General features: G+C 48.5%; 2 protein-coding genes across 5 annotated transcripts in view; one reads left to right on the forward strand and one right to left on the reverse strand.

Moving 5' to 3' along the window:
* Window positions 1–2,026: 2,026 nt before the first annotated feature.
* On the forward strand, window positions 2,027–7,771 carry CD40LG (CD40 ligand). The gene is made up of 6 exons (XM_027900004.1): window positions 2,027–2,236; window positions 3,972–4,109; window positions 4,669–4,711; window positions 4,982–5,038; window positions 5,332–5,394; window positions 7,185–7,771. The coding sequence occupies exons 1-6, from the start codon at window positions 2,081–2,083 to the stop codon at window positions 7,547–7,549; spliced, it is 822 nt and encodes a 273-aa protein (XP_027755805.1). The 5' UTR covers window positions 2,027–2,080; the 3' UTR covers window positions 7,550–7,771.
* Window positions 7,772–11,694: 3,923 nt separating this feature from the next.
* ARHGEF6 (Rac/Cdc42 guanine nucleotide exchange factor 6) overlaps window positions 11,695–21,825 on the reverse strand; it is a 39,818-nt gene continuing 29,687 nt past the window's right edge. For 3 of the 4 annotated variants that reach the window (XM_027899730.1, XM_027899756.1, XM_027899749.1), the window contains 7 exons: window positions 21,553–21,678; window positions 18,753–18,773; window positions 17,852–17,945; window positions 16,656–16,745; window positions 15,830–15,929; window positions 14,962–15,016; window positions 11,695–14,057 (listed from right to left, as the gene is read on the reverse strand). In XM_027899730.1, coding sequence (XP_027755531.1) covers window positions 13,917–14,057; window positions 14,962–15,016; window positions 15,830–15,929; window positions 16,656–16,745; window positions 17,852–17,945; window positions 18,753–18,773; window positions 21,553–21,678 — 627 coding nt within the window. In that variant the 3' untranslated portion in view covers window positions 11,695–13,916. The remainder of the gene's footprint in view (window positions 14,058–14,961; window positions 15,017–15,829; window positions 15,930–16,655; window positions 16,746–17,851; window positions 17,946–18,752; window positions 18,774–21,552; window positions 21,679–21,825) is intronic. The other variant, XM_027899739.1, reaches the window with a different exon arrangement.

The following is a 21,825-nucleotide window of genomic DNA, read 5'->3' on the forward strand; positions in this document are numbered from 1 at the left end:
CAGAACAGACTCCTGTGAGGAGACCAGGGCTGGTCTTTCCAAAGGCGATGCCAATTTTAAGATAAAAAGGAATAAAAGCAGGCTCTTGGCAGTGGTCCCAGGCTGTGTGTGGGCTTGGTCCTTTGCAGCAGGGCTGCAAGCCCAAGGGACCAGGTCCAAAACCTGGCAATGCTGAGGAGACCCCATTTGGCAACACAACATAGTGCATCCCCAGCACTGTTTGGGTCACCTTGCCTCTGACAGGAGGACGTTTTGAGGGGGGATGGGAAGCCCTGCTGAGCTGAACAGCAAGGCAGCACTTGGATAGTCAGCGTGTGTGGGCAGCCCTCAGGGTATGGGTCCCCAGGGCAAGGACTCCAGGAGCCACTCTGTCCTCTAGAAGGCAAAAGTGACACTGGGGCGCTGACCTCAGAGCTGGCAGCCCCATCTCAAAGCTCCCCTCATTCCAGAGGTGTGACACTCCTGGCACAGTGAAGGGTTACGTGACCCCAAGCACCAGCCAGGGGCTCAGCCCTGAGCTGTTCTCTGCCCAGTTACTCAGTTGCTGCTCATAAAGACCCCGGAGCCATCCCACCCTTGTGATTTGGATGTTATGTTTAGGAGGATGGTGACCTGCTGAAGTCAAACTGATTCAGTTGCAGAGATGTTTGTGCTCTGTCACCAGATTTTGCATTTGCGTTTCACAGTGCCCTAACCACACAGGGCAGGATGCAGGAGAGGGGGCAGAGTGCAAAAGCAATGCTGGACTCAATCCTGCAGTGCTCTGAGCAGGTCTGAAAGGCACTGTGTACCCTCCTCTCTGGGGACTGCTGGTGAGCAGCACCTGCTCAGCACCCACTTCCTCAGCAGGATCCAACCCCTTATTTGCTGTGTGCACATCTGATAAGAGCATTGCCTCCAGCATCCCTTTTACACTTTTAAAACAGCTCTACACGATGGCTTGATGATGCCTTCAAATCAGCACCCCAAGTCTCCTCACAATACAGCCTCTCAGCCCTCCTCCTCTGCACCTCAACAGCCCCATCAGATTTATTCTCTTTATATGGAGAAAAAGAGGTCTGTCCCCTGTTGAAAGCAGTGAGGACACTTCTGTATTTACCCTGAATTATTTTAGCTGCATGTACACAAGAATGTTGGATGCCTGAAAAGCTTGGGGGCAGGACCTTACCTCCCTACTGTCAGTCTGAGAGGGGTCAGGGCACAGAGGTGACAAGCATTGCCCAAAGTTGGTGGTGACACTGGAAGGTCAGCAGCTGACAGGAGTGCCTGTCATCTCCAGCAGCACTTTTCATGCCCCCATGTATAGATATAGGCAACATGGATAAGTAGAGGCAGGGTCTGTAATGGCTGGTGCCTTTGGGTGCAAGGTCAGCACCTCCCAAAGATACCAAGAAAGCTGCTTAAAATTTGTCTCTCCAAATTGATTTGGAGAGGGGGCTTCAAACTTTGGGCTTCAAAGTCCTGCTGTCTGTCAAGGAGTGTGAAAGCTGTGCCCACACTAGGGTCACTAGGGTGCCCATAGAGATGATCCCTTCTTCCAGATCATCCAGCCTCCCCAGGCAGAGACTTCACTGCCAAAAATCATACTTCTCTTGAAGCAAATGAACAGCAAAAAGCCTTTTTTCCCCTTTTGAGAAACAACCAACTTTCCAAGTGCATCCTAGCCCCTGGAAGCCCACAGTGCTGCTCAGCAGCTCTCTACCTGTATTCATAGGCTTCATTTCTTTGAAGACAATTTGCTACAAAACTTCCATCACCAACAGGAATAAAAACCACCAGCAAATAGTTTGGAGTGATTCAAGGGCAAGTATGAATATACAGAATAAGAACCTGTCTCTGTTTCTTGTAGAACAGTAGGAAAAAGGCATGGAAGTGCAACAGAGAGAAGAAAGTCTAAGCAACCTTTTTTGTTGTTGTTGTGGGAGACAACAGTGAACAAACCTACCCACTACGAAGAGGTTTTTCCAGGAAGTGTAGGTTGCTGCAACCTGTATCCCTTGAGCAGTGGGTGCTCGCACAACAGTTCTCATGCTACTTGCAAGCAGCTCATTTGAAGGAGCCCCAGCCAAGTGCAAGGAGGATGAATGAACCCTACAGCCCTGAGACACCCCGACCCATCAGCAGCACCTCGCCCGGCACCATGAAGATGTTCATGGTCTTCCTCACCGTATTTATTGTTGCACAGATGATCGGGACCGTACTCTTCTGTTTATATCTTCACATGAAGATGGATAAGGTAAGTGGAGAAAGAGGGTTGCCTGTCTCTGCTGGATTGCTGGCACGGTTTGACTTCAGCTGTGGTGACTTCATGCAGAAGGATGAACACGGTGGAAGACGATGCTGACCACCGGAGGGATGCAGCAGTAGCATTTATCACACCCGTGTTCTCATTTCGGCTTTAGTTTGACATGAAGGTGTACCCTGGGGAAGAGATCTGTTCCCTTCGTTAACAAAAACAGAATGGATCACTCAAGAAGAGCTGTTAAGAGCAAAACTGGCAGCCCATGGCCAGCTCAGGGACAGGAGAGTGTGGTTTAGGCGTGCAAGTGGCTATTTTAGGCTTGGTGGTAGTTTGTCTGGTTTTGTAGCACTGGGCACGCACTGTGACACTAATTGTGAAGGGGAAAGGTCCAGAAATGAAAATTTTTTTAGAGTTTCATGTATGAATTTTACCAATGTCTTACTTCAGATACTGTCTTTCAATTCAGGGAAGAGAAGACTGGACCTTAGTACTTTGTCATTTTTTGAAGAGCTACAGTGTTGGTGATCATGTCCCATACTTGGGACAACATTTACCAAAAAGTTAGAGTCTGAAAAGCTATTTTGAATTTGCCATGATTGCAGCCACACTGCATGATGCTTAAAATCGCCAATCTAAAGCTACTTTCCTCCAAACCAGAAAAGACTGCCAGCTAAAGAAATATGTGCCTAAAACCCAGACCAACTTTTTCTTGCCAGATGCACCAATAAGGTCGTCATTACTGATATTTAAATGTATTGTTTCAACTTAAATTGAAATTTAAGTGGGTAATTTCTGATATTCAAGGATGGAGAGCAATCCTGAGCTAGAGGGTCTGAAAGGCCAGGGGGGTGGAAGGGAACTTTGCTGCACAGAGTTTGAAGCCTGGGGCAAAGGAGTGAGTAGAGGGTCTTCAGCAAAGTGCAGTGTGACTGCACAGGGCCGCCACAGAGGATGAGAGGCACCTGAAATGCAGTCATGGGTGGCAGGAGGATTTCAGCTGCCTTCAGAGCTTGTGGCAGGACTTCAAACCCAAGCCTCCACATCCTAGCGCTGCTTGTGCTGCGTGCTCTGCCCGGCTGTGTGTCTTCATGTCCAGCTGCACTTTCTCTTTGCCATTTAGCTGACTGCTAGGTTTAGGGAAAAAAAAAAAAGAATGAAAATGGGTATAAATCAGTGTTTTGGTTCATTTATTTATTAATTTATTGGCTTTCTGATTTTTTTTTCAATCTGAAGCTCTTGGCACAATTCAGTCCCAACTCACAAGTCGTTTTGTTTTCTTGGCAGCTCTTTTAATCAATAAGTGAGTGTAAAAAATGCCAAGCCCCCCGTGTGGGCAGGGAAACAAGGGGCTGAGCAAGCAGCCCAGCTGCCCGCTGGGGCCACTGGGGAAGCAGCTGCAAACCCTCATTCCCTGGGCCGCCTCCTGAGATTTCTGCACCCTCTGGAAAAGGCAGAGAGAGACATTTAGATTCATTATGAAGGTGATAGAAAAATAGATCCTGAGCAATCCTCCTCTCACTTAGCATTGCAGATCAGTGTGAGCTCTGTGGGTGCAATTCCCAGAGGAGGTGCACTGCTGGGTGGCTGGTGGGAGTTCTTGGTACCCACAGTTTGTCTGCCCAGCTCATCCCAACGCTGAACATCTGACCCTGAGCTCTGCTGGCAGTTGTTGCAGGTTTCCCACTAACATTCCATTCACTTTCTCTTCTCTCCTCTCCCCTGTTGGCAGATGGAAGAGGTGTTGAGTTTAAATGAAGATTACATCTTCCTGAAGAAAGTACAGAAATGTCAGACAGCAGAAGGTCAGAAGTCGACATTACTGGACTGTGAACAGATTTTAAAGGGTTTCCGGAATGTCCAGTACAAGGTACGTGCTGCTCTGGGAATAAAGAAGGGGCCGCTGTTTAGGAGTGGCTGTGCTGGACAAAACAGGCAGGAAAGGGACATTTCTTCCTCATTGTCACTGCCTGATGACAGCAGGCAGCACCTCAGCTAAACCTTCAAGTTTGTGTCAGTGCCCGACTGACTACGAAAAATTGTGTCTGAGGTGGGCCCTGCTCAGCAGCCCTGAAACCTCCTGCTGCAGGGGCAGGGATGTGCCTGGCAGCACTTAAAGCATGGCTCTCTGACATGTTTTCAAATGAAAAGGAGATGTTTGTTTGCTTCTTTCTTTTTTTTTTTTTTTTCAAATAGACTTTCTCTTCACATAATTTTAGTTGCATGAAAACTAAGATCATAAACAAACTCCCTGCTGCAAACAGTGATGCTAAGGGAGGTACTGGAGGGGCTCTGTCATTTTGGACACCTCTGCTAGGAGGTGTCAGGGCCAAACAGCACCAACTCGAGCAGTGACCATACAGAATCTTTCAAAATCATTTATTTGTACATCTTAAAAAAAAATATATATGTTTTTGCTGTTGTTACAGGATGGAGCCATCAAGGAGCAGCCCAAATTTGAAATGCAGAGAGGTGAGTTTCTTGGTGTCACCAGTGCACCCATAGCTTGGTCTGGAAAGGGATTTCCTTCACCCTGCAGCAGCTCAGGGTATGACATGGAGGCAGGGGACAGAGCAGGGTTTGATGCATCCCCATGGGGGTAGGACTGTGCACAGCCTGGGGCTGGTAGAGGAGGGCACTGGGCATGGATGTCTCACCAGGGCAGGTGGTTCTGGGTGACACAGTGGCTGAAGTTGATGAAATTGAACCCAAAACTAAATCCATGGTCTTTTTGCATTGCAGGTCATGAGCACCATGAACACTCCCATTTGACACACAAGAATGAGACGTCTGTGGCAGGTGAGGTGTGGGTACAGCCAGGTCCTGTCTCAGCAGTGGGAAAGGGAGCATTGTCTCCTCCATGGGCTTTGTGCCTCAGAGATAACTGCGTGTCTTTGCTGAGTAGAGGCCAGATCCTGCTTTACCCAGAGCTGTGGTTGGAATCTGGAGACAGTGCCTCAGAGCTTTAATTGGCCTGTAGAGAAAGAAACATAATAGTGGGAGGTACTGCAGTCCCTATAGAGGAGCTGTGATGCCCGGGGGCGGGGAGGGGGTGCCACGGCATCAGTAACACTGGCCTTTTGGAATTGCAGCAGAGAAGAGGCAGCCAATTGCAGTCCACCTGGCAGTTCAGAGGAGCAACAGTACAGCCTCAGGTAAGACAGACCCGCTCAGTCCGACCTTGGCCAGGGAGCCAGTGGGACACGTCAGGGTGCATCCCCAATGCTGCCCCATTGCTCTCTAGAGGTAGGGACAGGGATAAAGCAACTCCAGCACAAAGATGTGTCCTCAAAGCACAGCAAACCTCCCAGTGCATGTCACCACATGCTCCTGTGCCACATGGGGCTCACACATCCCATGCTAACTGTCCTTAGTAGCCGTATGTATGTGCCTTCCTAGAAATGCACCACAATAGCTTAATTTTTACAAGTGGAAAAATTTTTCTCATCATATTTAACAGAAAAAAACTCCCACTTTTGTTTTGTTCTTCAAATTGAGGTCTTTTGTTCTCCTGGCCACACCTAGTTGGGATGGCTGCTGTAAGAGGGTTCTGCTGGCATAAATCTGCTGATTTAATCCTCTTCTCACCCATGGTGGTCTTGGTAGCAATGTGGGCTGGCTGAGGACATTACAGTCACAACATAGATAGATCCAAACTGATTTAGGCAAGCTGCACTTATTCACAGCCATGGCCATGCTAGGTTTGAGAGATCTACCTGAGTCCATCTGCATTTGTATGTCCCTCTGTATTGACCATGGGGGCTCTCCAGCATAGCCTTAGCTAAGGGACATCCCTCAAGAGCAAGGATTACCAAAGTGAGTATGAGCTTGCAAGGGCAGTCTCTCCATCTGGCAAGGATTTCACAATCCGAGCACTTCTGATTTAATTATGGAGTAACTGACAGCAATCAGCAACCGCTCTTTCCATCTCTGACGCAGCATTTTACCCAGAGCACAGTCTATCTGTGGAAAACTTAGTGTTAGATAAGATCAAAGAAGTGAGAAACTTGCTGCATTTTAAAACTCCTTGCTCAAGCAGTTGCTGAGCCCATAAAGCAGGTTGAAATGGCCCAGAGAGCAGCAGCTGCCTGGTGCTCAGCTCTGTGTGGGCAAATGTTCCTGTGGGATGCTCAGTCTTGGACTATGGGCTGCGTGGCCCCACCAGGATCACCCATGCCACCCTGCCACAGGGACTGGGACTCTGGGATGGGGCAGTTGAACCTATTATTTCCCCTGGAGCCAGGTTGCTCATCCTGGCTGCTCTTGCACCAACTCTGTGAGGTACCATGATGACACCAGTAGTGTCCCAAAAGCCATGGCAGCAGCTGGTCAGTGTGAGCCGTGGTCCTGGTGGTTGGAAGCGGCACTCACTGAACCCTTCCAGCTCTGCACCCAGGCAGGGATCAGAACTATGAGGTGTTTAGCTTTGTGCTTCCTTGGTAAAGTCTTACCATCTCCAGAGGCCAAGTGGAGGAGGGACTTGGGAGGAAAGGTTGTGTGCCCTGGGATGGCAGGTTCTGAATACTGATGTTGCAGTATGATTTGGAAATGCTCTGAGGGCTTGGAGGTTGTAACACTGAAATCCATGGAGATAGTAACCCTACAGGAGTGGACACGGGAGTGTGTTTGGGCTGTGGTGGTAACCATGTGCAGTCCTCCTCCCTAAGCATTTCCACCTGGCCAGATGAAGGAAGCAAAATGCTCCTCCCCTTGCATATCGATTCAAGGGTGTCAAGGCCAGTGACCAGCAACGTGGGTTAAACCTGCCCTGGCCTTGGGGAAAGGGACCTGCTCCCATGGGCGGGAGTTGGTATCCTGGGGTGGGAAGGACCCACCCCCACACCCCACAGACAGACAGCGGCTGTGAGGCCACATGTCTGTGGGGGGGCCCCCCAAAAACTGGATATCTCCTTCTCCCAACTCACCTGCCGTGCTCTCTCTACAGGGCTACAGTTGCAGGAGACCATGTATGGCCCCGCAAACATCTTGATATCCAATCAGAAGGGGAAACTGAAGGTGAAGGAAGCAGGGCTCTACTACATCTACTCCCAAGTCAGCTTCTGCACCAAGGAAGCATCTTCAGCACCCTTCACCCTCTATGTTTACTTGCATCTCCCCAAGGAGGAGGACCGGCTCTTGCTGAAGGGACAACAGACACAGGGCACCCGGAAGGACTGCGAACTCAAGTCCATCCGGGTGGGAGGTGTCTTCAAGCTCCGGGAAGATGACATGGTCTTTGTCAATGTGACAGACTCCACAAAACTGATCATCAGCCATGGCAACAACTACTTTGGCATCTTCAAGCTGTAGTGACGAAGGGGTCATCCTGAGCTGGGGTTCCAGCATAATTTTGTTGAGCAACGTGCCTTTCCCTGTTTCCCTTATTTATGTTCCTCTGCCTCTTAGTTTTTCTTGTTTCTTAATTTGTATATTTTGTTATTTATTAATGAGGGCCAGGAGGCCCTGAGAACACAAATGGAACAAAGTTTGAAGTTGTTGTTATTTTCTCTTAGCTTTCTTCTGCCACTGCCGATGATTCGGTACACGCTGGTGCTGTGTGTCTGGGTCCACACACCCCACATTCCTGGCAGGGTCACTGTCCCCGTTATGTCACAAGAGCTTTGTTTAGCAAACTACCATCAATGTTTCTTTCCTAGCAACTGTAGGATGGCTTGGGGCACTTCAACCAAGCTGTGTTAGTATGTGTCTCCCCTACCAATCTGCTTACCAAACATCAATGGAAAAACATAAAAAGGCTTAGGAACGTCTCCTCTAAAGGAATCAGTCAGCCCAGCGCTGTCCTTATGTTCTAGCTGCTGGTGATGCATCGTTGCCGCCCTGTCTGCTGTATTTTGAGAACCCCTTTTTTTTCCATCCATGCGTATCTGTGAAACTCAACCAGTCTTCTCAGTGTGTCACTGCCTTGGCCGGGTTCATACTTGGTGACAATTGCTCCACGTCAGAGGAATGACTGGTGGCTGAGGTGGGACTGCTGATTTCAAGGTAGAGTGAGAGTAAGGCACCAGCGGTGCTCTGCTCTTAGTGACCTGAATCTGCTCATCAGAGTGTCCTTCCTCCTGCCTCTGCAGGTAGAAAACTCTCTGCCTGTGGACTGTTTCACTCCTCTGTGGAAGGGGCATTGGGCACCACCCCAAAACTGGACCTGCATCTTCTCCTGAGACCCCCTACTACCCTAAGAGGAGGACCAGAAAAGCACAGGGATGGCAGGACCAAGCCCTCCAAGGGGCATGTGCAGAGCTTCCTCTGGCTGTCCTCACCGAGGATGTGCCAACAGTGGCACTTTTCCTGAGCTCCAGAAGAGTAGGACCCTGTCTTTGGCAGGGGGTGGGGTACCTGGTGAACACTGCACACTGGGGTCTTCCCAACCCTATTCTGCAGCTTGGCATGCAGGGAAGGTGATCAGGGCACAGGGATGCTGATGCAGCACTTTTAAAAAGTATTTGAAGATGACACAGGAGGCATTTTGTTATACTGGTGGCACTTGTCAGAGTCACAAAATTTGGAGATAGTCCTGGAAAAAAACAGGAAGAGCTTCCAGCTTTTGGCAGTCCTTGAGCTTTGCTTGGCTGGAGGCTGCAGGTCTAGTCCTCATACGGTGCCTGAGTGCCATCACTGATGGGATGGACAGGGCAGTCTTTGCACAGCTCGTTGCAGTGCTGAGTGCCCAGCTCAGACCCCTCCCGAAATCAACAGTGCTCAGAGACAGTCTGGTTTCACTATAATTTAATATGTATTTTTTGGCTGTTCTCTAAAACTGCCTAACTTCATCAGGGAATGGACCTGATGTCAGACTCTTTTCTGACGCCATGTATAAGGAATATTTATTTAACTAAAACGGTCTTATATTTGTAACCAAGGAGAGACTGCGTGCCAGGGGACTATGTTGCAGCATATTTCAATGTTCACAGTTTCCCCTTCCCCGGTGTTGGGTTTCGTCCACTGATCACCCAGTTAATACAATTTATTAATTAAGAGATAGGTGGCTTTGAATGTTTCAAATGCTGCTCAGCCTTCCCAGTCCCAGGCTTTCCTGGGATTTCCTGGGGTCCTTCTTGGAGTCTGGGGACCAAGAATGCAGTGGGGTGGCACTGGGGGGGGGGGCACACTGGGGACAGTCAGTCCCAAAAGCCTGCAGGGGCAGCCATCTCACCGTGCTCCTTGGGGTGCCAGGGCCAGGCACCATTGGGGACATTTTGAGTAGAGGAGGAAGCAGGGAGCCCCTGCCCTGGGAAGCCAGCAGGGCACTGGAGGTGGAGCACCCAGCACAGCTGTGGAGCAGAGAGGTGGGGGAACAGTTTAAGGGAATTTAGGACACCTGACTGGAAGAGGACTATTCCCGCCTGTCCTAAGGTCATGGAGCCTGCACAGATGTCTCCACTTCAGAGCAGAGGATGGATGCTGCACAAGCTGGGATCCTGTGGCTGCTGTGTGTGGAGCTGGGCAGCTGCTGCCTCCCACAGCCTCCTGTGGTGGCACGGGTCCAACCACATCCCTGCTGCTGCTGAAACACAGCCAGGCAGTGCTGGCATGGCTTGAGAGTCCCAGACTTCCACAGAGGAGGTGGAGTTGCTTGGTCACGGTGGGAGTGTGGGTGGGAGCCACAGGAGAAACCAAAGACGGTGCAAACTGGCATGCTCTGAGACAGGGGAAAAAGCTGGGAGTGAGCAGGTGGGGAGAGCCACGAGGAGCGTGTGTGCGGCCAAAAAACCTTCAGGAGCGGAAAAACCGTTCATTATGAGCCAGGGGAAACTGTGATCAGTGCACAGCCTTGGGGCCCCTGCAGCCCCCAGACTCAGTGGCCAGGGGCACCTCCTGGGGTTACAGGCATAAAACAGGTCCATAAATTCTGCAGCAAGGGCAGCAGATGCCAACTGCCACCTCCCCTGCCCACGGGCTGCCTGCCTGACCCTGGCCCCTGCCCATGCCGCTGCTTTTCTCAGGGCTTTTGTTTCTTGCCTCTTTTGTTTCTTTGCTTGCCAAAAATAGCCTGTGGGATTCAGACGTGAGGTAGTGTGTGGGAGGGGAGGAGATTCAATTGCTGCCATCCAGCTGTGCTCTTCTCCCAGGTGGTTTGTTCTCCTCCACTGCCCTGCCTGGTGCTGTAGCAGGCACAGGTTTCCTCTCCCCATGGAAAGTTTGAAGGTTGTCAATACACTGATTTTTCCCTTGACGTCGGGCCTCTATGTCAGTCCTTGGGCTGTGGATTTTACGATTTCAAAACTGATTTTTGTTCTTCTCTCTGAGTAAAGAAGGGGAAGAGAGGATGACGATTATATGGGACACATCAGTGGCAGGAGTAAGCAGCAGCATGGTCATCTGCTGAAAGAGGTGCTGGCATGGTTGAAGACACACTGAAATTGCTGGGAAATACATATACATATATTTAGGTTTTTACAGGAAGTGAGATTTTGGGTTTTCTTTCTTCAAAAAAGATTTGGATGTCAGTTTCCAAGCAGGGTCTCTCCAACTTGGGCCACTGAGCTCAGAGCTGCCAGGCAGCAGGAACTGGAGGATGGCTGCCCAGTGCTCTTGGGTCTGGATATGGCCCTGCTCTGCCTCTGCAACAATTCTCCAAAGTGCCACTTGGGTTCAAGTGGACTGTCTTGCAGAATCCTAAAACGGTTTGGGCTGGAAAGGATCTTAAGGATCATCTACTTCCAACCCCCTTGCATGGGCAGGGACACCTTTCACTAGACCATGTTACCCCAAGCTTCATCCAACCTGGTCTTGAACACTTCCAGGGATGGGACATCCACAGCTTCTCTGGGCAACCTGTGCCTCACCACCCTCACAGTAAAGAATTTCTTCCCAGTATCCCATCTAAACCTGCCCTCTGTCAGGTTTGGACTTGACTGTTTTTCCATGATGCACCCAAGGCCAGTATTTCTTTTTTTCCATGTTCTTTTTTCCACTCTGAGTGCTGTTTAGGGAGGGAGAGGAGAGTCCAATCCTCCTGTTCTCAATTCTTGTGCTTTGGCTGCAGGCTGAGAGTGTGGCATGTCTCTACCAAAGAGTTAAAAAAAACTCTTTGTGTGCAGGAGAGTCTTGTCCAAGTGGTAGACCAAAGGAAATCCTGTCACCACACCTAATCTCCAGAAAAAAACACACTAAACTTAAAAAAAAAAAAAAATCAACTCAAACAGGCAGGAAGTCACTTATCTACAGCAACTGGCTGGTGCAACAGAGAGCAGCCTGTTCTCCATAAAGCATCCTTGTGAGCAGAGTACATGCGGGGCCTGAGGGATGGAAGTGTATCCTCTTCCCCTGGAAGCAGGAACCTTTCCCTGCTGCAGGTCTGGGTGATGGTGGGAATAACAGCCCCAGTGCCAGCATCACCCTTTGCTCCTGTATCCCCACCAGCACCCAGTGACGTCCAGAGCAAGGCTGGCTTTGTTTTCACGGTGGAAACAAAGGAAGCAGCACCGAGGGCTAAGAAGCGACTTTCATCCTTCTTTATTTGTTGAAAATGTCAATTAAAAAACTGTTCAAAATAAAAACATGTTAGAAAAGTTGAACTTGCATAAGTAGTTACAGTAAATAAACCTACATGACAAAGATAAACTGGAAGGCAGCTGGCACAACATCTATCTAAAGACAGACTCGCTGGAACCTATTTACAAAGCACTGTAAACAAAGTAAATATGGAAACATTGCTGTCCATCCGGCATGGCTTCTTTTCCTTTTTATTTTATTTTCTTGTCTTTTTTTGGCTTCTAGCTCTTGACAAACGCTTGATCCAAAAAGTCCCAGTGTGCCCTCCATCACATTACATCTCACAAACATGCATATGTACACAGCACGGGTTTCAACTAAACCTGGGGGCAGCGAGGACACATTTCTACCCTCTCCTCGGAGTGTAAAGGGCCCTTGGTTTGCTTCCTTGCACTGGCTGCATGATGCAAGCCCAGTTCCCAGCTTTGGGCAGGCAGCAGGACCAGACTGTGCTGAGGTGTCTGGGCTTGGGCATCCCAGAGCAGCAGAGTGTGCAGCAAAGGACCTTTTCCTGGAAAACGATTTAACAGGAACACTAGGGCTCAACTGCTGACCAAACCACTCAACTGTGTGCCTGGGTGGGGATGTGTGGAGCTGCCATCCAGCTGGGATGCTCTGGGCATGGCAAATGTAGCCAGACCTCTGTTTTGTCCTAGAAACAGCTTAAAGAGGGTTTCTTATTACACTCCTCATGATCTTTTTGAGCCTATTTCTCCCTAAACACCATTTGCTATGTCCTGGCTGAATTTTAATGGCAAGGAGAGAGTTGTAATTATTGCCTCTGTTATGTCCTTCATGAGCAACATAACGGTGTGACTGAAATGATCTGTGGTGCCTTTGCACACCCTGGGACCATGCTGCCCTGCGAGATAAATAAGACTTATCATTAACTTTAACAGAAGGTTATTTTTATAATGCTGTTAAGGAAGGAAGGAAAACATCAGTTCTAAACTAGGGTATAACACCAAATAAGATGAAGATAGCTGATACATATGCATGTTGCCTGTGTGCTGTGTTCGAGGAGCTGTGCAGGGATCTGGAAGGGTGTTGCACATCCTTTTCCCAGAAAGCATTCCAGCTCTTGTCAAAGCATAAATACCTTTCCTATTTCAAGAGAAAGTTCCTTTTCTCTAGCAGAAAGCCCCTTTGGGGCGATGGGGGGAGAAGTGGCCGTTGGCGACACTCCCAGCCTTTGGGAAGGAGTGATGGAGAGCCTAACGTGGGCAGGAGGGAGCAGGAACCAGCACATTTGGGTTTTTTTTTTTGTTGTTGTTGTTAAGCAGTGTTTACATTTCATACAGAGAAAAGCACATCCTGCAAGGGGAAGCGCAGCAAAACTATAATCTCCTAGGATACCTGGACACTCAATGTGAAAACAAAGCGGGGAGGGGGGGTAGGAGTTTTAGGTCATGCATAAGAAAAGGGATAGGGGGCAGAACAGCAGTTACCTGTTGTGCTAATCACGAGCTGTAAGAAGGCAGCACTGTGCAACACACCTTCCGATGCGCTCTGACAGGTGCTCCACATCTGACTTCCCCAAGGAGTTCAAATGTCTTCATGTTAATTGCACATTTTAATCAGTATCAAGGCCACACAGGAACCACAGTATTGCTGGGCTCTAGTTCGCTACAGTCAACTAATGGGGAAAAAGACGGTGGATGGGAAAAGCTTCCCCAGTTGTGATTATCTGAAAAGAGGAGCATGGTGCTTTTTGGTTTCTGCTCAATGCCACCTCAATAATGTTTTCATTCAATAAATAGGTACCGGTGCTTTTGAAAAGAATGAAAGCATTAAAAAGTGCCTAAGCTTCCTCTAGGAAACTGCTGCCCAAGCCTTTGTGAGCAGCAATCATCAGCAGAGTTTGTATTTGCTCCCAGTAGCAGGTACGATGAGGTATTAGTTGCTGCAGATGAATTGTGAATCATGGACCGCTTGCTTACTGGTTTACTTGTGATTGATTGTTTCTGCTTTATTTCCTTATTGGATGGAAGAAAAACTAATTTTTCTCTCTATGATTCTTTTTTTTTTTCCTCTTTTTTTTTTTTTTTGGTAACAAAATTCCCCAAACCAACAAAATAAGGAGCAAGAAGAGGCAAAGGATCCAGTTCCGCTTCCCAAAAAACACCTGAGGTCACACACCACTGCCAGCAGCTTCTCCCCAAATTCAGGCGATCAGGGACGACTTGCGCCCCGTGTCCTCCCTGCCACACTCGTCTGTCTGCTTCAGCAGCCTTTTAACCAGCTTCTCCAAGTCCTTCCTGGATTTTAGCTCTTCCTCCAAACACTGTTTCATCCTTTTGTTCTCCTGCAAGGTGAGAAATAAAGGAATAAAGATGCAGTTTTTTTGCACTTCATGCAATGAGGTACTTCCACGTGCCTGCTGCCTCAGAGGTGATGAAATATCAGGGACATTTGATAGGAGCTTCTGAGGATGAGAATATAAGTGGATTGGACCACAATGAACCCAAACAGATCCTTACTACCTCACAGACCTGCACAAAAGTCCCCAGACTTTAGGCAGAAAGGAACATCCTCCTGGATATGTAATTGTAGCCTGGGTTGTTCAACCCTCTTCTCCTGGAGTGGTTTCTCCCACCTCCAGGCTTGGGGCTGGAGGGAGGAGGACGTATTTTCTCTGAGTCTACATGAACTGGTATCCACCAACCCCCTATAACTGGACAGTCAAGTTGAAATAGATTTTTGAATAGGGGAAAGTTTCATGTTTACAAAAGACCAGCTACCCCTTCCCTCCTGCTGTTTTTGGTGCTCAAGTAATTGCATGGAGGATGAGAGGAAACGGCCTCCAGTTGTGCCAGGGGAGGTTTAGATTGGATATTAGGAAAAATTTCTCCACAGAAAGGGCTGTCAAGCACTGGAACAGGGAAGTGGCGGAGACACCATTCCTGGAATTGTTCATAGAATCTGTGGATGTGGCACTTGTGAACATGGTTTAGTGGTGAACGTGGTGGCGGTGCTGTGTTGGCAGTTGCACTCAATGTCTTCAAGGTGTTTTAAAGCCTCGAAGATTCTATGATTCTGTGATTGAAGGAGCTAAACCAGAAGAAAACTAACGTTCCTTCAGGGAGCTGTAGGGTGGGACCAGCATCAGCAGGACATTTCCTGGGCACCGACCAGTCAAAGATGACCCAGCACAGTCTGACTGGCTTTTTTACCTCAACTCCCAACACAAACAATCTCACTCAAATTACCTGCTTTAGCTCTTTGACTTCATCTTTCAGTGCATAAACTGTGTCAACAAGGCTCCTGAAAAAAAAAAGAAGAGTTGGTGTGCAGGGAAGCAGTGACAGCACAGGAACTGTCATGACCCAGGCGCTGCCTGGGAAGGCACTTCCAGCTTCTGCTTCACAAGCATCAGGCTGCTGCCTGTAAAGGGACTCTGGAAACAAGACCATTTATAGGCCACTGGTCCAAAACTCAGAGCTCTTTTCTCAAACTTCAATATCCTGTTCTGCTGTCTTTATCAACAATGGTCTGTGGCTTTGGCTTCTTTGTTTATGCTACAGCAATAAATAACAATGTCTTTAAACATGGAAATGCCTGAGAATCTTCTGTAAAGCAGCCTTGATTCCTTGAGGTTATGCTGCAAAAAACCAAACATGAAAGGAATGCACCATCTGGGTTGGAAAGGGAGCAGATCAACACAGTCACCCAGATGCAGAAGCTCTGGAACAGGCTGGGAGCACTCACAGGCAAAGTGCCAGGCAGGCTCCCGTGGGGCAGCAGCAGCCCAGCATGTCAGCAGTTAAAGTCACTTGTTTGGTTCTGTCCTCCCTGACCCCATTAGCTACATCTGGATAAGCCATAAACTGGGGATCCAGACTCCCAGAGGGAGTGTCCAGAGGGACACAGCCACGTCAGGGCAGTTGGGAAGGCAGCTTTGCCCTTAAAAGGGACAAAACAGCAACTGAAATGGCCCAGTGGTTCTTTGCCAGAGCTAAGAGAGCAGTGACACCAGCCCTGCTCCTCTGTGGGGACACAGAAGGAGAGGGTATTGGTTTTTAATGCCTTTCCAAAAAGTCAGATGGGGATCTGCAGGTGGAGGGCAGCCACACTTACTTTTCCTCCGTGACTGTCTGGCCATTGCTTCGTGTTTCCTCTATGATGATTTTCTCTTCCTCAGGAAGAAGGACTTGGGGGATGGAGTCTTTACGGGAGCCTGTGAACAAGAATTGTTCATCAGGAAGAAAAAAGGGGAAATTTCCCTGGTGCCCACCCTGCTCTGGAGACAGGAGCCCTCGTTCTCCCTGCTCTGCTGTGAGCCTGGGGCAGGCTGGAGACATCAGCTCCCTTGCCATGGCTAAGTACAGGCTTGTACACCCTGGAGCTACAGCAGCAAGTGGAAAGTTTTCAGGAGTGCTCATGGCATCTAAAGTTACATCATGACTTATAAATGAAACCATTCCATAGGGGCAAGAGCTCCCAGAAGAACCGTGGCCTCCCTTTTTTAAATGTACCATTATTTGACAGTTTGGTGATTTAATTTGACATCTCAGCAGCAATGATAAATAGTTATATTTCCAGAGTTGAAGATGTTAAGATAGGTTCCTATGAAGCTGCTTGTTCTTAAACATGCAGCTGATTGAGAGATAATATTCATGCTTCCTTTCTAAAGCTATAAGCAACCTGAGATTACCATCAGGTAATCACTGGTGAAATAGCAGTATCTCATCTGCCCTCCTACCTGCTTCTTCTCTGTATTTAGAAGAAAAACAATGGCAACTAAACCACCAGGCAGATAAAGCTCCCTTATCTCCAAGACTGAGCACCACACAGTTTCCTAGCATGAGTCTTGTTGCTGTATGATGCAACATCTGTTTTTTCCCAGAGGGGTTATCAGTGTTGTGGGCAGAGTATGAACTAAATAATCTGGTTGTGTGCCCACCTGAGCTGAGAGCTTGCTGGAAGCCTGCCCCAGTACAGTATGCCTCGATCACCTTCAGGATCTGAGCATCTTCCTCCAGCGCAGCAGTACCTGTAAAACATTGCAAACAACAGCTGGCACAAAAACCAAGGTGCTCTGGCCTCATCTCTCCCAGCCTTGGCTCCCAAGCCCCTTAAGAGAAGATTGTGTTGTTTCTTTGGCTGACACTCTATCTGGAACTTTGTTCAATTCTCTTTTAAGGCCCTTTGCATTTTTGGGCCTTCGTGGAATTGAGCACCACATCTAACTGGTATGAAAATGCACTTCTGGTTGTTCATTTCAGAAAAACGCAGGGGATGATGCCTGACTTTGGGTGCAGGCAGCGCTGGGAGATGGGCAGGCAAAGCAGCCCTGGTATGGGGGCTCTGGTACAGCAGCACCAGAGCAGGGTTTGGAAACATGAAGCCTTAATTTCCAGCCTCCTCTCAATGCTGTCTTTTTGAGGGAGAGCTGCACGCTACAGCTTCGCCACGGCCTGGGTGACCATGGCCTTTCATGTAAAAGCCCAGAGGAACGTCCCAGGTGGGCTTTAGGGAGCTGTCAGGACATCCCTCTTTGCAGGTGAACACCCTGGCAGGATTTGGGCTTTTTCTTTTCCCTGATTCCCCATGTAAACTATTCTAGGACTTGCTGGCATGGCCAGGTAAGAGTTTGTCCCAGCTATCAGACATATTTTGGCGGCTCCTGATGTGCAGTTTTACTGCAGTTTTTAACTACTTATAAGTAGTTCCCTGGCTTCATACCCAGAACAAGACCACTCACAACCTGTGACCTTGTGGAGGGTGGTGGCACGTGTGGCAGTCGTAACTGGGAGGGGAGGAGCGGATCTGTCAGAGGCTGAGGACCAGTGTGCCTCCAGAAGCCTGCCCTGCTCAGCAGCCTGTGGGCCCATCACAATGAGAGCACCCTGCCTATAAAGAAAGGGTGTTCTCAAAGTCCCATGGAGATCACTGAGAACACAGAAACCTCCAGAAATAAAAGAAAAATAGAATCATAGAATGGTTTGGGTTGGAAGGGACCTTAAAGATCATTCAGTCTCAACCCCTGCCATGGGCAGGGTCACCTTCCACTAGACCAGGTTGCTCCAAGCCCCGTCCAACCTGGCCTTGAACGCTGCCAGGGATGGGGCAACCACAGCCTCTCTGGGCAACACTTACTTTTTCGAATAACAAACTCTTCATCAGATGGTTTTCTTTCAGTTTTCCTTTTTGGGAGAAACTTCTTCATTGTTTTTGGGCTTTTGCTGGAATCCTACAGAGAAACAGACTCTTGTGTTTACCCAGACCCACAGGCAGCTCTGACAGGGGAGCAGCGCAGCCAGTGCAGTGATCTGTGTTACACACAACACGTTACAGAACTACAAAGCAGACAACGATAAAGTTGGGGAAAGTGATGGGGTTTGCCTTCTCCATGTGCCAGTTGTGACCCACTGCTCCCTGCAACAGCGGTGGGAATTGCACCCACAGGGCTGGGCCAGGATAGGCTCCTCTACCAAATTCAACCCATGCCTAAAATCCTTTAGCCAAAGAACTCAGTTGCATTCATAGCACTTTTAGTCTGCTAACCAGCTCTGTGGTCTGTGTTAGAAAACCCTAAAATGTTGTTTATTCCATTGGCTTGATTTCTAATATAAGAGTTGGCAAATAACACTGCTTCTAAATGCCCACAATTTGTTTGAGAGTATAAATCCCCCCCACACATACACAGAGAACAAACAAACACACACAAAGTTAGTGTTTGCTATGACTCCATGAGTAAGAAACACAAGCTTTTATCTCCTTCACTCAGTTACAAGTCTTGCTGATTTGGAAAGAATTAGTGTATTAGTAGGTTACATGCAATAGGGATTTAAAGCAGGAGAAGAGGCATGTCAGGAAGTTTAAGTACCATAACACTAAATCCTTCTTGAGAGCTATCTCAAAATATATTTGCCAGTTGCTACTGACTCTCACAATACTGATCCAGTCAGGCAAAATTAGGATCATGCAAGCATGAGAAGCATGAACAGGAACAAGCATTCTTTGCCACGATAAGCCAAAGAGATGTATCTACCCTTACCTTTAAGATATAAGACATCCTCTACAATGAATATGCAAAGAAAGAGAAGATGAGTGTGAGAGACTGATGATTTTATTGACCAAGTCCATTAAATCCACAATTCTAAAACACATTTAAATGTTAGTCTTGCGATTAATGTGGCAAACCCTCCGTACTGGTTTCAGAGCACTATCAACATGCAAAGGAGCACGGTGTCATGCAAAACTGAAAAAAATTACATGTGAAACGCATGGCAAGTGGGCATTAATACACTCTAAACACATAAAGAACATGCCTCCTGTTAGTAGTAGGTGTCTGTGGATGTTGGTTGCCTAAAATGATGCTTACAAATGCAGGGCCCCCGTGTGTCTGGCTCCATCCAAGCCCTGGAGAGCAGCTCAGGGTCTGGCCCCATGCTCAGCACCAGTCCTGCTGGCCTCAACCCCAGCCAGGACGGCAGGATGCTCTTCCCACCCTTGTGACAGCCTCCCAGGACTGCATCTTCTCCAAGGAGACTTGCCAGCCTTGCTGGAGAACTGAATACATCAGGCATCGGCACTGCAGCATCTCCCTGCTCTGCTGGCAGGATGGGGAGCTCCCTACACACCCTGCGGAGGGTTCCCTCCCTGGGATGTTCTGTCCAGGGAGCCACACAGCTCTCCTGCAGGTCTAACCAGCAAAATCTTGAATCCTGATGTTATAAATCTTTCACTTAATGCAAATCAGCCAGTTAAAAAAAAAAAAAAAAGCGGTAGAAGAAATGATGGGTAAATCTTTTTTCCTTTGCTAACCTGAATCCAAACACACTGTTTTACCCACAGAACTTACCTGTTCTGTTACTTCAAATGATTACTGGAAACAGAACAGGAAAAATTACCCAATTTCGATGGAAATAACAAGAGTGAGGTGCAGTACGCAAGCAGGGTCTGGGGTTTCCTGAGCACAGCAAGGTATGAGGAAATGCACGAGACTGTGCCATCCCGTCCTACACTATCAGAAGCCAATTAAAGTAACATGGATGTCTGAAAATCTCTAATCTTTTAATCAAACTCTGCCACTCGCTTCCCTGTAAATAATCTTTAAGTTTGTATTCCTTTATTTTATCTTCATTATAGGAAGGTGACTTGCATGGAGCTGTTTGTACAGTTTATTTTGTGCCCTACATTAAAATAAAAAAAAAAAAAAATACAGTGGAATAGGGGTTCCCCTTTAGTGACTGAGCACCCCAGAGGGAGGGATGAGGCAGATGAGGATTTGCTTGGGACAACACAACTTACTTCCCATTTGTCATTGCAGGTTCATGTCCCTGAGTCCCTCCCCTGAGAGGGGGCCTCAGACTGGGTACCAGGCTGTGCCTGCCCAGATCTGCTGGACATGTTGGCCTTTGGTTTTCCACCAAGTGGACAGCACAGCCTGTTCCCACGAAAACAACATTTTTGGTCCTTTGACAGCTCACAGGATACCATCCAGCGTTCCGCCCCTCGGGGCTCCTCGCCTGCTCGGCCTCTATGGCAAAAACCTCTCCCCTAGTTGTGACACAGAGTTTAACTCCTGCTATGTGTGGCAGGGGACAAGAAACTGTAAAGGACTGTAGTATTAATCATATCACTCAATCTGTGGTTTTTCATACAGAAAAATTTCTCCTCTACCTCAAGCCTCTTCCTATATTTTAATTCACCACACGAGCAAGAAACGGTTTAGCCTCTGTTATGGACTTGGACCATGCAAAGATTACAGGTCATTTTCAGCATGCTCAGCTGGTATTTGAACAATTTAATTCTCAAACTGAAATGCGTTCTGTTACAAATTTTAAGAAATAAAATGCAACAAAATATGATGAGCCTACCTAAAATCTCTACCTGAATCAGTGGACCCACAGCCCCCTGGCTTTCCATCCCTGATTGCTGGTGGAGTGAGGGGGCCCAAGACCCCCTCCCCATGCCCATCCCCACTGGGAGCACGGGCAGTGACACTCCCAGGGCTGCTGTACCAAGAAAGGCATCTGACTCAGATCCAGAGTGCTCACTCAGGAAGGGGAACGTTACCCAAGTTACTGGTGAGTAATCCCAAAAGTTTAACATGAGGTAGGGAAGAAGAGCACCACATTTGTGGTGTGGGGTGAGAATCAGAGCTGGGCTGTATTTTGGGTTTCCCCACACCTCCTCCGAGCTCTGAGGCTTGGGGTTCCTGCAGGGTAATCGGTCCCTTGGGCTGCTGCCTCCCAGCAGGGCATCGCTGTGTAAAACACTGGGCTGGGCGGCGAAGGACGGTCAAGGCCCATGGCTGCTGCAGAGAGCCCTGTTCTAGCCACCAAAACAGGGTGAAAGACGTAAGAAGCATGAGCAGGCCTTTTGCCTCTTCCTCTGGGTGCAGCATTGCTTCTCAATCCTGCAACGCTGAGCCACTGCTACGGCTGGAGCTGGAACACATCCCGGCAGGGAGTCAGCTCCCAACCCACAGCTCAGACCAAGGCAGGAGGAGGAGAGGAGACAGCTCCACCATGGCACTGCCAAAGGACAGCGTTTGATGGGACGCCCTGCTGCGGGACTGGTGACATCCAGCAGCCGAGGACACTGGCTACAGCAGCCAACAGCAAACATCCGACCTTCAAACACATGTGCTCGTGAATCCCTTGCAGCACAAAGCCCGGCGCAGCAACCAGCATCCACTGCAGGTCTGGGGCCAAACCCGGCAGAGTCATTTCTCCCAACATCCTCAAGAACCCACACCTCTGTGCCCTCGCTATGGCATAAGAAAACTGGACACAGGCTCTAGGGATTGTGTGAAATCAGGGTCCTGCACAGGCAGGTGGGATGATTACCTCTTTGTAACTCAGCGCTGCCGATGGTCTGAGTGGAGGAGCAGGACGGAGGCAGCTCAAGCTCCAGGGCTTGAGGATCTTGGGGGGTTCCAGAGGTCCACGGATCTGCCCAGCTGAACTAAATGTCTGAGAAAATAGATGAGAAGCAAACAAAGACTGTTAACCACAAAACAACATAGAGAAGCAGAGCAGGATGGACAAGCGTTCACTGTGAACTCTGAGATGTCAAAGTTGCAACAGAAATAGAGCAGGATACATGTAAAATGGTACAAG

Source organism: Empidonax traillii, unplaced genomic scaffold (assembly GCF_003031625.1).
Source record: "Empidonax traillii isolate 1590-97213 ecotype Southwest subspecies unplaced genomic scaffold, ASM303162v1 scaffold20:size5563877, whole genome shotgun sequence".
Lineage (NCBI taxonomy): Eukaryota > Metazoa > Chordata > Aves > Passeriformes > Tyrannidae > Empidonax > Empidonax traillii.